Source organism: Pongo pygmaeus, chromosome 8, assembly GCF_028885625.2.
Source record: "Pongo pygmaeus isolate AG05252 chromosome 8, NHGRI_mPonPyg2-v2.0_pri, whole genome shotgun sequence".
Lineage (NCBI taxonomy): Eukaryota > Metazoa > Chordata > Mammalia > Primates > Hominidae > Pongo > Pongo pygmaeus.
In genome coordinates, this window is record NC_072381.2 from 49,641,942 (window position 1) to 49,658,911 (window position 16,970).

Below are 16,970 nucleotides of genomic sequence, written 5' to 3' on the forward strand. Positions count from 1 at the left end.
TTTCAAAAAACAACTTTTTGTTTTATTGACTTTTGCATTTTCTTTATTTCAAATTTATTTATTTCTGCTCTGGTATTTATTTATTTCTTCTACTAGTTTTGGATTTGGCTTGCTTTTCTAGTTCTTTAACTTACAGTATTAGGTTGCTTCCTTTTCTAGTTCTTTAAGATGCAATGTTAGGTTATTTTTTTGAAGCGTTTCTTCCTCTCTGATGTAAGCACATATAACTGTAAATTTCTTTATTAGTACTACTTTTGCTGTATCCCACAGGTTTTGGTATGTTGCGTTTCCATTATCATTTGTTTCCAGAAATTTTTCAATTTTCTTCTTAACTTCATTGACTCCCTGGTCATTTAGAAACACACCGTTTAATTTCCATGTGTTTGGATCATTTCTAAAACTCCTCTTGTTGATTTCTAGTTTTATTCTATTGTGATCAGAGAAGGTTTGATATTATTTTAATTTTTTGAATGTTTTAAGGCTTGTTTTGTGACCTAACATATTGTCTGTCCTTAAGAATGATCCATATGCTGAGGATAAAAATATATATTCTACAGCCATTGGATTAAATGTTCTGTAAAGATCTATTAGGTCTATTTGGTCTACAGTGTAAATTAAGCCCAATGTTTCTTTGTTGATGTTCTGTCTGCAAGATTTGTCCAATGCTAAAATTGGAGTGTAGAAGTCTCCATATATTATTGTATTAAAGTCTGTCTCTTTCTTTAACTCTAATAATATTTGCTTTATACATCTGAGTGCTCCAGTGTTGAGTGCATATATATTTACAATTGTTATATCCTCTTACATAATTACCCCTTTATCATTAGATAATGACTTTCTTTGTCTCTTCTTAGAGTTTTTGTCTTGAAGTCTATTTTGACTGATATAAAGTAGCTACTCCTGTTCTTTTTTGGTTTTCATTGGCAAGGAATATCTTTTCCCATCCCTTTATTTTCAGTCTGTGTGTATCTATATAGGTTAAATGTGCTTTGGTAGACAACAGATCACTGGGTCTTGCTTTTTTATCCATTCAGCCACTCTATGTCTTTTAATGGGAGAGTTTAGTCTATTTACTTTCAATGTAATTATAAGTAAGGACTTACTTCTGCCATTTTGTTTTTTGTTTCTGGTTATTTTGTGGTCTTCTCTTTCTTCTTTCCTTCCTTCTTGTCTTCCTTTTAATGAAGGCAATTTTCTCTGGTAGTAGATTTAATTTCTTGCCTTTCATTTTTTGTGTATCTGTTTTTTTTTATTTGATTTTACCATGAGGTTTGCAAATAATATAACCCATTATTTATGCTGATCACAACTTAACACTAATTACAGAAACAAACTAACATTGAAGCAAAAAGAGAACCAATACAAATGCCACACTTTACTTTGTACCCCCAACTTTTTGAGGTGCTCCCACCTCAAGAACCCAGACAAAGAAGAGCAAAATAAATTCAAAGCAAGCAAAAACATGAAAATAATAGTTATAAGAGCAGAAATCAATAAAATTAAAAACAGAAAAATAAAAGAGAGAATCAATTAAAAAGAGCTGGTTCTTTGAAAAAATAAATAAACTTGAAAAACTCTAGCAAGACTGACAATGAAGAAAGAGAGAAGACTCAAATCATCAATACCAGTAATGAAACAGGAGACATTAATAGAGACCCTACAAACATTAAAAAGATAATAAGGGAATGCTAAAAACACTAAAGACATAAATTTGACAACTTCAAGGAGATGAACCAATACCACAACTTGCTTAATATGAAATAAATTATTTAAATAATCCTATATCAAATAAGAAAATTGCATTCAAAATTTTAAAACTCTCAAAAAGAAATATCCATATCTTTTAGGAAAAATTGGGTTGTGGCTGGGCATAGTGGCTCATGCCTGTAATTCCAGCACTTTGGGAAGCTGAGGTGGGCAGATCATGAGGTCAAGAGATGAAGACCATGCTGGCCCACATGGAGAAACCCTGTCTCTACTAAAAATACAAAAATTAGGTGGCAGGCACCTGTAATCTCAGCTGCTTGGGAGGCTGAAGCAGGAGAATCACTTGAACCTAGGAGACGGAAGTTGCAGTGAGCTGAGATCACACTACTGCACTCCAGCCTGGTGACAGAGTGAGACGCCATCTCAAAAAAAAAAAAAAAAGCACCAATTTTATGAAATATCTTACAAAGAAATAGAAGAGACACAAAAGCTTTATAATTCATTTTATGAAGCTATTATTACTCTATTTCAAAACTAGACAGTGATAGTACAAAAAGAAAACTAGAGGCCAATGTCTCTCACAAATATAGATACAAAATTCTTAATAAATTTAACAAATAGAATACAGTGACATATACAAAGAACTATACACTATGAAAAAGTGGGGTTTATTCCAAGTATGCATGGCAGGTTTAATATTCAGAAATCAATGTAATCTACCATATTAAGAAGCTAAAGAAGAAAATTCACATGATCCTATTATTGGCTACAGAAAAGCATTTGTCAAAGTTTTACTTATATTAAAACTCTCAGAAAAATAGGAATATAAGGGAACATCCTCAACTTGCTACAAAAAACCCACAGCTAACAACAAACTTAAGAGTGAAATACTGAATGGTTTCCCCTGAGGATCAGGAACAAGGTAAGAATGCCCACTCCCTACTTATATCCGACATAGCACTGCAAGTCTAGCCAGTGCTATGAGACATAACAAAGAAACAAAAGACACATAGATCAAAAGGAAAAATAAAGCTGTTACTATTTGCAGATGACATGATTGCCTATTTAGAAAATTCCAACTAATTTATATACACAAAAAAGTTTACAAACATCAACAACCAATGAGTGAGTTCAGCAAGGCTGCAGGATACAAGATTAATATACAAAAATTAATTATATTTCTGTATACTAACAATGAATGTGTGGACATTGAAACTAAAACAGTACCATTTACAATCACCAAATAAAATGAAATACTCCAATGTGAATCTAAACAAACATGTACAGAACGTGTATGCCAAAACTATAAAATGCTAATGAAAGAAATCAAAGAAGAAAGAGCAGAGCAAGAAGGCCAAATAGAAGCCTACACCATTCATTCCTTCTGCAGGAACACCAAATTTTCACAGCTAACTACACACATAAAGCACCATCACGAGAACCCCAAATCAGGTGAACAATCACAATATCTGGCTTTAACTTCATATTGCTGAAAGAGACATTGAAGATGATAGAAAAGACCATCTTGTATTGCTGATGCCACCCTCTCCCCTATCCCCCAGCAGCAGCACACAGCACAGAGAATCTGTGTGCTTTGGAGAGGGAGAGCACAGCAGTCTAAAGGCTTTGCATTGAGCTCAGTGCTACCTTCTCACAGTGGAAAGCAGAACCAGGCTATACTGAGCTGACATCTGCCTACAGAAGGAGAATTTCAATTGGTCCTGGCCAGAGGGGAATTTCCCATCTCAGGAGTTAGAGCTTCAGTTCCAACAAGCCTTGCTAAAGTACCCTGGGGCCCTAAGTGAACTTGAGGGGCTGTTTTGGCCATAAGGTTTGCAATTCCCAGGCACATCCTAGTGCTGAGCTGGGCTCAGAGCCAGTGGACTGGTGGAGCATGCAACTTACTAAACACAAGCTGGGGCAGCTAAGGGAATGCTTGAGCCATCCCTTCCCCAGCTCCCAGTAGAGCCATACAATGTAGAGAAATCTGTTCGCTTGGGAGGAGAGCACAGTGACAGGAGGAATGAACTCAGTGCTGCTATGTCACACAGAGACCTGTCAGGGTTCATCACCTGCTGACTAAAGAGCCCCTGGGCTCTTGAATTGGGAGCTTAGGATATTGAGGCTTTTCCTTTTTTAATATATGTACTTAGGATGTGCCACACGAGTGTTATATTTTTATTTCATTCAGTTCAATTTGTTTTTTATTTCCTCTGAGACTTCCTCCTTGACCCATTGACTAGTTAGAAGTATGTTGTTTAGTTTCCAAGCATTTGGAGATTTTTTTCCTGTTATCTTTCTACTATTGATTTCTGTTAATTTCCTGTTATCTTTTTGTTAATGATTGAATAGTGGTGGTATAACACATTCTGTATGATTTCAATTATTTAAAATTTATTGGAATTTGTTTTGTGGCCCAGAATGTAATTAGTGTATGTTATTTGTAGTGTAGTGTGTGTGGTTGGTGTATGTTTGATGGGCACATGAAAAGAATGTGAATTCTACTATCATTGGGTAGAGTGTTTTATTTTGTTGGATAGGCTTTATTGGTGATTGGTGGTATTGAGTTACTCTGTATTTTTGTCTAGTTGTTCTATCAGTTATTGAGAGAAGAATAGTGAAGTCTAAAACTGTAATTGCAAATTTATTTTTTTCTCCATTCAATTCTACCACATTGTTTCAAATCTTTTGCAGTTCCATTGTTTGGGATACACATTCTATACATATAGAGAATATATATAGAATGTGTAGAATATATATATATATATTACATAAATATTGGATCATTTGTTATAGTCCTACAGACCCATGAGTCTCTATTATTTCCTTTTGGGTTTTTTTTGTTTGTTTTTTTTTCAGTATATATATATATATATTTTTGTGTGTGTGTGTGTGTGAGACAGAGTTTTGCTCTGTCACCCAGGCTGGAGTGCAATGGCACAATCTCAGCTCACTGCAACCTCTGCCTCCCAGGCTCAAGTGATTCTCCTGCCTCAGCCTCTCTAGCAGCCGAGACTACAGGCATGCACCACCGTGCTTAGCTAAGTTTTTGTATTTTTAATAGAAATGGGTTTTTCACCATGTTGCCCTGGCTGGTCTGGAACTCCTGAGCTCAGGAAATTCACCCACTTTGGTCTCCCAAAGTGCTAGGATTACAGGCATGAGCCACCACACCTGGCCTCAGTATATATTCTTTGTGTTGCCCAAATTGAGTAAATTCTATTGTTTTATCTATCAGTTAATTGATTTTCCCTTTGTCCTCTCTATTCTGCTGTTGAATCCTTCCACTGTTTTAAAATTTTAATTTACTCTATTTTTCAGTTCCAAAATTTTATTTGGTTCTTCTTTATGTTTTCTCTATCTTGGATGAAACTTTCTATTTTTTGCTGAGACTCTATTTTTAAAATGTATTTCAAGCATATTTGTAATTGCTTATTGAAGCACTTTTGTGATGGCTGCTTTAAACTCTTTGTCATATAGTTCTAATATCCCTGTCATTTTAATGTTGGTGTCTATTGATTTTCTTTTTAAATTTAAGTTGAGATCTTCCTAGTTCCTGGCATAACAAGTGGTTTTCAAATAACACCTGGACATTGTGGGTTTTATGTTATGAGGCACTGGCCTTATTTAAACCTTACATTTTATCTGGCTTTCTTTGACACTGCTCTGGCCGAGTAAAGGGGACATCCACCTCATTACTGCCAGGTGAAGCTCTAAGTTCCTCACTTGACCTTTCAACCCCGTCTTAGTAGCATAATGCAATCTGGAACTTTATAAACTTGGGGAATTATATGTACTCCATTTTTAAAGATTTTCATGGAGGACACTTTCAGACATTTTCATATGATAATATTTGGACACATAATGAAAGAGTAACTACGATGCTTGTGTAATAAATTTCTATTTCCAACAGTTCCCAATTAGCAGCCACCAGGGATCCTAGAGGGACATTGGTCTCTAGATGGCTTTGTTCATCTCCTAATGATGATATCCTGGTGTGTCTGGAGTCTGCCCATTGGTCCTGGTGGATCCTGACTGGTATCAAGAGACAGTCCAATGTTAAACATATGGTAAGGGAAATTCATATCACTTTTATTTCTGCTTTCAATAGTGTGGGTATTCTTCCAGTCTGGAGAGGTCAGGGAGTGGCAAACTCAGTGTGCTTGCATGCACTTTGGAGAGATATTATTTATGTACAAGACACCAGTTTAAGTGAAGATGTTGTTGTCTCCCACTCTGCCCTGGAGTATTTGCCCAGCAATTACCATCTCCTGCTGGTGTTGGCAGGCACAGGAGGAGGATGGTGGTCTGGGGGAACCTAGGGCCTACAAAGAGAGTGTGGAAACTTTTTGGAATTCCAAGTGATCTCATTCCCAGGCTCCTGCAGGATGTTGGGAAAGTGTGCTGTTTCCTTTCTTTCCCAGGATTTCATCAAGCAAGGTGGCCGTGAAGGTATCACTTTCTCTTATCTCAGTTTAGGAAAGCTCTGAATTCATTGATGAATTATGCTTAGAAGGCATGATGCACATGTTGAACTTTTCTCTGGGACAAATTAGGGACATCTGAAACGGAAGTGTTTATTTTCTTACACTTCCAGTGGCCTGGAACAGCATCTTGGTTTTTTGGAAAGCAGGAGCTAAAGCTCTGGTTGCTATGACTGCTTGGGGTGAGTACATGGCCTCAGTGTGACTGGAACATCTTTCCACTCATTTTCTGTGAACTCAAACAGACTCTATTCCTCTTCAATCTGATCTCACACACTAAAAAGAGTAGGAGTATTGGGCTTGGCTAAATTAGACAGTGAGTTCAGAGATCTGAGATGAACATTAGTTGACCAGAGTGACAAAAGCTCACCTAAGAGAAGTTTATAAATTTAAAGGATGAAAAATAATATTTATTTTGCCTAGGTGGACAACAGCAAGGAGCATGAATCAGAAAATAATTGCTGCATTGAAGTCATACAGCCCTTCTTTATATGTTGTGGTTGTCATTCCTTAAATATATTTGCACACATAATGAAACAGTAGCTATGACACTTGTATAATAAATTTCTATTTCCAACAGTGCCACACGAGTGTTATATTTTTATTTCATTCAGTTCAATTTGTTTTTTATTTCCCAATTAGCAGCCACCAAGGATCCTAGAGGGACATTGGTCTCTAGATGGCTTTGTTCATCTCCTAATGATGTCTGGTGTGTCTGGAGTCTGCCCATTGGTCCTGGTGGATCCTGACTGGTGTCAAGAGACAGTCCAATGTTAAACATATGAAAAATAATATTCTACCTAGGTGGACAACAGCAAGGAGCATGAATCAGAAAATAATTGCTGTGGTCAAGTCATACAACCCTTCTTTTTTTTTTTTTTTTTTTTTGAGACGGAGTCTTGCTCTGTTGCTCAGTTGCTCAGGCTGGAGTACAGTGGCACAGTCTCAGCTCACTGCAACTTCCACCTCCTGGGTTCAAGTGATTCTCCTGCCTCAGCCTCCTGAGTAGCTGGGATTACAGGCGTGTGCCACCATGCCCAGCTAATTTTTGTATTTCTAGTAGAGATGGGGTTTCACCATGTTGGTCAGGCTGGTCTCAAACTTCTGACCTCATGATCTGCCTGCCTTGGCCTCCCAAAGTGCTGGGATTACAGGCATGAGCCACCGTGCCCGGCCATAACCCTTCTTTTTATATTTTGGTTGTCATTCCTTAAATATATCTGCACACATAATTAAAGTGTAACTATGAAGCTTGTGTAATAAATTTCTATTTCCAACAGGCCCAATTAGTAGCCACCAGGGATCCTAGAGGGACATTGGTCTCTAGGTGGCTTTATTCTAGATGAAAGTGTAACTAGTGAACTGGAAGGGTCAGAATATATTCTTCCCTGGACTGACAACTTAGCATGGCATGAAGAGAAAAACAAATTCAGCAAAGGTCAAAATGGCCCCGATAGAGTTTGTCTGTGACTCTTTTAGTCTAGCTCACCTCAGAGGGCTGCAGTTGGGGCCAGAGTATTTTTCCTATATATGGTATTATGATTCCCCCAAGATGGAAACAAAACCTAAGACATGATGAAGAAATACTTTTTGTGGGATGACAGACTTCAATGACCTCAAGTTTTGTTTTAAGTTACACATTTATTTTTGCAATATTCATCTTGTGACTGCATGCCATGAGTGGTGTCTTCTCAGCAATGTGTTACATGATCAGATACGTAAGTAAAAGAAGGGATTTTTTTCCTGCTTGGCAATAAACTGTATAGGAAAATGACTAATACTTTTAAAATTACATTATCCTTTATGAAGACTAATAGATACATGCACAGTTATTTTGGGCTGCATGTAATATAAGTATATTCATAGATAAAAATCATAATGTTTACATAACAAAAATTACATAAAATATAATGTTTGAAAATAAACAGTCCAATTGCCACACAGATACTGTTTTACATGTTTAATAAAATAAAGCTCTCCATTCTTTAGTCATGACACTGTAAAATAGCTCACTAAAAGTTGATTGAAGAAATGGAAAACCAATGATGGGAGAAGCAAGGAACAGGGCAGTAGTCCAGGAGTTTATCCTGGAGGGATTTCCTGCTGTCCAGCATCTGGGGAATGTCCTTTTCCTGGTGCACCTGCTGGCATACCTGGCCTCCATCATGGCAAACATGCTCATAATCACCAACACCTGGGCTGACCATCACCTCCAGACACCTATGTATTTCTTCCTCAGCAGTTTTTCCTTCTGTGAATGCTGTTTTATCACCACAGTTATTCCTAAACTTCTAGTCATCTTTCTTTCAGGCAGGCAAATAATCCCCTTTACTACTTGTCTCATGCAGTCCTTTTCATTTTTATTTCTTGGGTCAACAATTTTCTTCCTTATGGCTGCGATGTCCTTGGATTGATACCTGGCCATTTGCAAGCCTCTGCATTACCCCACCATCATGAGTCTGAGGACATGCTTCCACCTGGTCACTGCCTGCTTTATCATGGGCTTCACTCTCATCACTGGTCTCATGGTGAAGGTTTCCCAGTTATCTTTCTGCAGACCCCATGTCATCCCTCACTTCTTCTGTGACCCCGGCCCTCTGATCCAACTCTCCTGTTCTGACACCAGATCTACTGAAATGTTGGCCTTTGGCCTTGTGTCATTCATTCTTTTCACATCCCTCATTATAACCATCATTGCATACGGCAACATAGTAGTCACAATTGTATGACTTCTGTCAGCCAAGGAGCGGCAGAAAGCTTTCTCCACCTGCTCCTCTCACCTCATTGTCCTCTCTCTGGTGTATGGCAGCTGTGTCTTCATATATGTGAAGCCGAAGCAAATGGATAGGCTGGACTCCAACAGAGAGGCTGCTCTTGTGAACACAGTGGTGACGCCGCTGCTGAACCCGATCATTTACACTCTGCGGAACAAGCAGGTCCACCAGGCTCTGAGGGATGCTTGGTCCAGAGTGAAATTGTAAAAACAGAATCACAACCTCCCAGTGAAGGAATGCACCTTCTCCTTGATCTAATCCAATCTCTCTCCTGTTTCTGGAATCCTTTATAAAAAATTTGCAAATTGTGGGTTTTTTAGTTTCTGTTTGTTTTTTCTTAGAATAAGGGCTAATTTATCTAATAATTCAACCTGAAAGCTCTTATATTACCCTATTTTGAGATGAAAGTATCTTCCTGAATCTTTTTACTAGTTTTAAATAAATAGGATTCAACAAATTTTAGTGAAGAACCTCATATACATGAGTCTGTTTGATGCATGTGGAATTTCAAAGATGAAATGATGTAGTTTTAAGTATCTACTTGTGGTAAGTGCAAAGGGATGAAGAACAAACTTCATAAGTATTAAGAGTATCAAGTTAGTTCAAGGGTAGATATAACATGGTCATTGTGTGAAGTTTTGAAGGAAACATATATACACAACTGTCAGGATATCAATATAATTACTTAAGATGACTCAGTACGATTGCTTTCAATGTTGAATATTCTGTATATAAATCTTTACAGTTTTTGTTCCCACTATGATAAAAACATATAACTGTCTCTAGATGAATTTGCAAGTCCTTGTTGGTTTCATTGGTTTGCAAGATTGATTTCAGTGCCCACAGACCTGAAAATGAAGCAGCACAGGGAGAGAAACATTACAATTTTTGGAACAAGGAATTAAATCGTTAATATTTGTTTCCCTACTACAGAAAGTTTAAAGGAATTGGGAGAAATATAATCAGAGGTGGGAAGAATTCTGTGACTGTGAAATCTCTCCAAATGAATGTATGAACAAGTCTCTTCATTTGTGGAATGAGAGGTTTGGTTGTGTCACCTCGGGATGTTCATTTTAGTACTAATGTGAAGTGACGCTATTGATACTGAATGTGACACAGAAACATGCTGTAACAGAAATATAATTTGAGAATGGCAGAGAGAAGTTGATGAGATGTTTTAATGGAAGGACTTATGCTACAACTGAAATTTAGTTATTCAAGATTTTGATAGGAAATGAATTAGAGACAAAACCTTGGAGCTAGGATTTGTTTTGTGTACTTGGTCAATGGCAATGATCATGTTTTGTTTTGACCACATATTTCTGTGATTGTGGTGGAACAGGAATCAAAAGAAATTAAAGAATGTGTAAGCAGAAACTCAGTTGTATGTAAGAAAGCCCAATTCCCCCTGAGAAAGAGAAAAAGCTGGATTCCTTTAAAAATTAACTGCCTGTTTTAGTGTGGCTAGTAAGCCTTATCCCTCCTCCTTTCCCAGGCATTGTGAAGACCCTGTTTCTCTAGCTGTACAGCTGCAAGGTCACTAGACAGATAAACTCAAGCCATAAAACATGCTTTTCCTTGGAAAGTAAGAAATGTTGTAACGCATGTCTCAATTAATTAAATAACTCTCTTTGTTTCTTGCTTCCGTAATATATTTCCCCTGCACAGGTCTCCCCCCACCTCACGAAATGCTTAAAAGATAACTTAACTGTTTGTTCAGGGCTCAGTCCCTTGGATGTTAATCTGACTGTGCTGGCACACCTAAATAATAAATATCCTCCTCAACCCCATCGGTCTCTCTGATTCCTTATCAATCCCACTACAGTGGGGATAATAAAAGACTATGATGGGAAAGTTTGAGGGACATAATTATGTAAGAATTAGGAAAACACACTTCAGTCAACTAGCAGAACCCAAATTTTTGTTCACCCTATGTGTATATAAGGATTTTCATACAACTTTGTGTAGACTCGTTTCTTTTTCTCACATTTGCAGTGTTCACATTGCTAAAGGAACTGACAGAGCAATACCAATGAACTGAGTGGTCATTGCTTTTTTTGCCTTTAACATTTTTAAACATTGGTAGTCTGACATAGTGAATCATATTTGATTATCTACTTTGAAATAAATGGAAAATGTATACAATGTTTTCATTTACTTTTATCTACACATAGAAAGTTACATAGCTTAAAAATAATTGCATTGTTTGTGATTAACCCAATTTGTTTACTACAATTTAGTATACTAAAGATATTCCACAATTTTTAATTCATTTATTTGTTGATACACGTTTGAGCTATTTCTGCCTTTTGGCTATTGTGAATAGTACTGTTATGAACATGTGTGTACATTTATTTGTTTGAGTACTTGTTTTCAAGTCTTTGGGGGTATATACCTCGGAGATAAATTGTGAAGGTAGGGGAACAGGCAGCAATAGCTTAATGGGTATGGAGATTCCTTTGGAGATGATATTATAAAAATGTTTTGGAACTAGATAGAGGTGGTGGTTGCATAACATTTTGAACGTACTGCATGCCACTGAATTGTTCACTTTTAAATGATTAATTTTATATGTACATTTACCTTAATAAAAAATTCCATAGTTCTGAAAGTTTTACATATTGTTGAAAGTTTTATAATGAAAAATAATAGTCCCTCTTTACCAAGATGGCAGAGTAAGAGGTATCACCCTTCAGCCCTCACCTCCCCCAAAAAACCAAATATATACTGGTATCCACAAATCAAAATGGGCCTGAGAGGACTCAGGGGCCCATTTAATAATCTACAGCAATACCATGGAGTGAAAAGAGAATATTCATGCAGAAAGGACCACTGGTGAGACTGGCATACCTGAGATACCAGGAGATGGCTAGGAACAAAGAAGAAAGGTGGGATCTATTGGTATCAGCTATGTGGTGGGAACCACCATGGCTCCCAGTGGCCTGCTCTGCAGAGGACACTGACATTCCTGCCAGGAACCCCCAGAGAGGAAGATGGGGCTGTACATATCTGTCTCCCCAAAAGCAGCTGCTGTTATGCCACTCTGGGACCAGAGCTGCCATCTCAACCAACTCTTCGTATGGCCCTGACTTCTGAGCCTCAGCTGCTCCATGAGTGCCCACACTTCAGACACCAGTTCTGTGGCTGTACCATACCTGACTATGCCTCAGACACTGGTTCACATCCTGGACCCTGGAGCCAAGGTCTCTCTGCATGTGCCCACAGTTTAGATACCAGCTCAGCTGCCATTGTGAGCTAGCTTATGCTCTGAATCTGTTTCTGAAGCAAGGCTGCACAGACTCATGCTTCATACACAAGAGCCACCATGGTGAGCTAGCTTGCACCCTGGTTCTTTGGACCAAGATCTCTCTGTTTGTGCCTGTGCTTAGGGCACCAGTTCAGCTGCCATAGAGAACTAGGATTAACCTGACCCCAGAGGCACTGTAGCTCTGTGCATGTCCATGTTCTCATCCCCAGAGCCCTGGCTGCTCTACAAGCATCTGACATGGCATACCATTACCAATTTGTCCATGGTGGTGCCTGTGCCCTGGGCACTGGTACCATTACCACCTCAGACCCCAGACCTGTATTTCCTCCACATATGTTCATGCTATAGGATTAGGCTTTGTGGTTGCTCCACAGGTACCACTAATCAGACACCAGTGCCACTGCTACTGTAAGTAGGCATGCAAGCCAGATTCAATGTCAAAAGGATCCCCTAAGCCTCAACTTTCCCAGTGGGAGAAGAAGAGACTCAGAGGACCTTAACAGTCATTACCACTGGAGACCCTTTTGGCCCTCACTGCCACTGAAAACATCCACAGTGTTGGTTGCTTTGGATCCTTGCAATCTTTGTCAACACCAAACTCAGTTGACAGAGCTGCATGGGGACTACATTGCCACACTGTCATCAATGCTAGAACTGCTGTGCCCCACCCAGAGAGTGCCCTTGAACCCCATGTCTCTGCATAGTAAAGATCTTTCCTCACTGAAACTAGCCTATAAGGTCTGGAAAAGGTTACAGACATCAAAGTAAGGCAACAAGAAATATGGGAAACTAAGGAGAAATATTACCACCAAAAGAACACAATAATTTCCTACTAGCTGACACCAAAGAAATGGAAATCTACATACTGCCTGACAAAGAATTCAAAGTACTTGTTTTAATGATGCTCAGTTAACTTCAAAAAATACAGAGAAACAATTCAATGAGATAAGGAAAACATCAAATAACTCAAATAATAAATTTAACAGAGATATTGAAATAATAATAAAACACAGAAATTCTGGACCAGAAGAATGAAATGAATGAAATGGAAAATGCAAAACAGAGAGAACATCAGCAGCATAATTAATGAAGCAAAAGAAAGAATCTTTGAATGCAAAGATAGGTTATTTGAAAACATTTAGTTAAAGGAAAAAAAGATAAAAAATTGGTAAAAAAAAAAAAAAACAAGATTTATGGGACAGTATCAAAGGAGCTAATATTCAAATTATACTAGGTAGAGAAGAAAAAGAGAAAGCAATAGGGATAGAGAGCTTATTTAAAGGAATAATAGCTGAAAATTCCCAAAATATGAGGAAAGATATAAATATCCAGGCACAGGAAGGTCAAAAGACTCCAACCAGATTCAACCCAAACAAGATTATATCAAAATATATTGTAATCAAACCATCAAAAATTTAAGACAAAGAAAGAATTCTGAAAGTAGCAAGAGAAAAGAAGTATATTATATATGAAGGAATCCCAATAAGAATAGTAGCAATTTTCTCAACGGAAGCCTTACAGACAAGGAGGGAGTGGAATGCTCTATGCTAACTGTTAAAGGAAAAAAAACTCAACCAAGAATACTTTACCTGGTAAAGCTGTCCTTCAGAAATGAAGGGGAGAAAAAGCTGAGGTGTTTCCTTATACGAAATGTTAAAGGGACTTCTTTGAATAGAAAGTAAAAGGACGCTAATTAGTAACATAAAAAAGAACATAAAAAACCTGGGGGTAAAAGTAAAAACACAGTCAAATTCAGAACCCTGTAGTACTGTGATGGTGGTATATATCACATATGTTTACTATGAAGATGAAAAGACAAAACTATTCAAATAATGACAGCTACAATAATTTGTTAAGGGATACACAATATAAAAAGATCTGGAGGTTGCTTCCAAGATGGCCAAATAGGAACAGCTCCAGTCTGCAGCTCCCAGTGAGATCAACGCAGAAGACAGGTGATTTCTGCATTTCCAACTGAGGTACCTGATTCATCTCATTGGGACTGGTTAGACAGTGGGTGCAGCCCTCAGAGAATAAGCTGAAGCAAGGCAGGGTGTCACCTCACCCAGGAAGTCCAACGAGTGGGGGATTTTTCTTTCCTAGCCAAGGGAAGCCATGAAAGACTGCATCTGGAGAAATGGTACACACCTGACCAAATACTGTGCTTTTGCCCCAGTCTTAGCAACCGGCAGACCAGGAGTTACCCTCCTGTGCCTGGCTTGGCAGGGCCAATGCCCATGGAGCCTTGCTCACTGCTAGTGCAGCAGTCTGAGATTGACCTGAGATGCTGCAGATTGGTGGGTGGAGGGGAGTCAGCCATTGCTGAGGTTTAAGTAGCTCACAGTGTAAACAAAGGGGCCAGGAGAGGCCAGGAAGCATGAACTAGGTGGGGTCCACCTCAGCTCAGCAAAGCCTACTGCTTCTATAGATTCCACCTCTGGGGGCAGGGCATACTAGAACAAAAGGCAGCAGACAGCTTCTGCAGACTTAAACATCCCTGTCTGATGGCTCTGAAGAGAGCAGTGGTTCTCTCAGCACAGCGTTTGAGCTCCAAAAACAGACAGACTGACTACTTAAGTGGGTCCCTGACCCCCGTGTAGCCTGACTGGAAAACACTCCCCAGGAGTGGCCAAAAGACAGCCCAAACAGGTAGGTACCCTTCTGGGATGAAGCTTCCAGAGGAAGGATCATGCAGCAATATTTGCTGTTCTGCAGCCTCCAATCATAATACCCAGGCAAACAGGGTCTGGAGTGGAACTCCAGCAAACTCCATTAGACCTGCAGCTGAGGAGTCTGACTGTCAGAAGGAAAACTAACAGACAGAAAGGAATAACATCAACATCAACAAAAAGGACATCCACACCAAAACCCCATCTGTAGGTCACCAACATCAAAGACCAAAGGTAGATAAAACCACAAAGATGGGGAGAAACTAGAGCAGAAAAGCTGAAAATTCCAAAAAACAGAGTGCCTCTTCTCCCCCAAAGGATCACAGCTCTTCAACAGCAAGGAAACAAAACTGGATGAAGAATGAGTTTGACGAGTTGACAGAAATAGGCTTCAGAAGGTCAGTAATAAGAAACTTCTCCAAGCTAAAGGAGCATGTTCTAACCCAATGCAAGGAAGCTAAAAACCTTTAAAAAGTTAGATGAATGGCTAACCAGAATAAACAGTGTAGAGAAGACCTTAAATGACGTAAAGGAGATGAAAACTACGGTAGGACAATTTCGTGACACATGCACAAGCTTCAATACTTGATTCCATCAAGTGGAAGAGAGGATATCAGTGATTGAAGATCAAATTAATAAAATAAAGCTAGAAGACAAAATTAGAGAAAAAAGAGTGAAAAGAAATGATCAAAGCCTCCAAGAAATATGAGATGATGTGAAAAGACCAAACATATGTTTGATTGGTGTACTGGAAAGTGATGGGGAGAATGGAACCAAGTTAGAAAACACTCTTCAGAATATTATCCAGGAGAACTTCCCCAACCTAGCAAGGCAGGCCAACATTCAAATTCAGGAAATATAGAGAATACCTCAAAGATATTCCTAGAGAAGAGCAACCCCAAGACACATAATTGTCAGATTCACCAAGGTTGAAATGAAGGAAAAAATGTTAAGGGCGGCCAGAGAGAAAGATCTGGTTACCCACAAAGGGAAGCCTCTCAGACTCACAGTGGATCTCTCAGCAGAAACCCTACAAGCAGGAAGAGAGCGGTGGGCAATATTCAACATTCTTAAAGGAAAGAAATTTCAACCCAGAATCTCATATCCAGCCAAGTTAAGCTTCATAAGTGAAGGAGAAATAAAATCCTTTACAGACAAGCAAATGCTGAGAGATTTTGTCACCACCAGGCCTGCCTTACAAGAGCTCCTGAAGGAAGCACCAGGCCTGCCTTACAAGAGCTCCTGAAGGAAGCACTAAGCATAGAAAGGAACAACTGGTACCAGCCACTGCAAAAACATGCCAAATGGTAAAGACCATCAATGCTATGAAGAAACTGCATCAATTAATGGGCAAAATAACCAGCTAACATCATAATAACAGGATCAAATTCAAACATAACAATACTAACCTTAAATGTAAGTGGGCCAAATGCCCCAATTAAAGACACAGACTGGCAAATTGGATAAAGAGTCAAGACCCATCAGTGTGCTGTATTCATGAGACCCATCTCACGTGCAAAGATGCATATAGGCTCAAAATAAAGGGATGAAGGGAGATCTACCAAGCAAATGGAAAGCAAAAAAAGGCAGGGGTTGCAATCCTAGTCTCTGATAAAGCAGACTTTAAACCAACAAAGATCAAAAGAGACAAAGAAGACCACTACATAATGGTAAAGGGATCAATTCAACAAGAAGACCTAACTATCCTAAATATATATGCACCCAATACAGGAGCATCCAGATTCATAAAGCAAGTCCTTAGAGACCTACAAAGAGACTTAGACTCCCAAACAATAATAATGGGAGACTTTAGCACCCCACTGTTAGTATTAGACAGATCAATCAGACTGAAGGTTAATAAGGATATCCAGGACTTGAACTCAACTCTGAACCAAGCAGACCTAATAGACATCTGCAGAACTCTACACCCCAAATCAACAGAATATACATTTTTCTCAGCACCACATTGCACTTATTCTAAACTTGACCACATAATTGCTAGTAAAACACTCCTCAGCAAATGTAAAAGAACAGAAATCACAGCAAACTCTCTCTCAGACCACACTGC

At 38.7% G+C, this 16,970-nt stretch overlaps 1 protein-coding gene across 1 annotated transcript in view; it reads right to left on the reverse strand.

The window, feature by feature from the left end:
• LOC129045013 (cubilin-like) overlaps positions 1–12,180 on the reverse strand; it is a 122,473-nt gene extending 110,293 nt beyond the window's left edge. The window contains 2 exon segments of the mRNA XM_054503311.1: positions 8,972–9,250; positions 12,121–12,180. Of these exon segments, the coding sequence (XP_054359286.1) occupies positions 8,972–9,250; positions 12,121–12,180 (339 nt within the window).
• Positions 12,181–16,970: the final 4,790 nt, after the last annotated feature.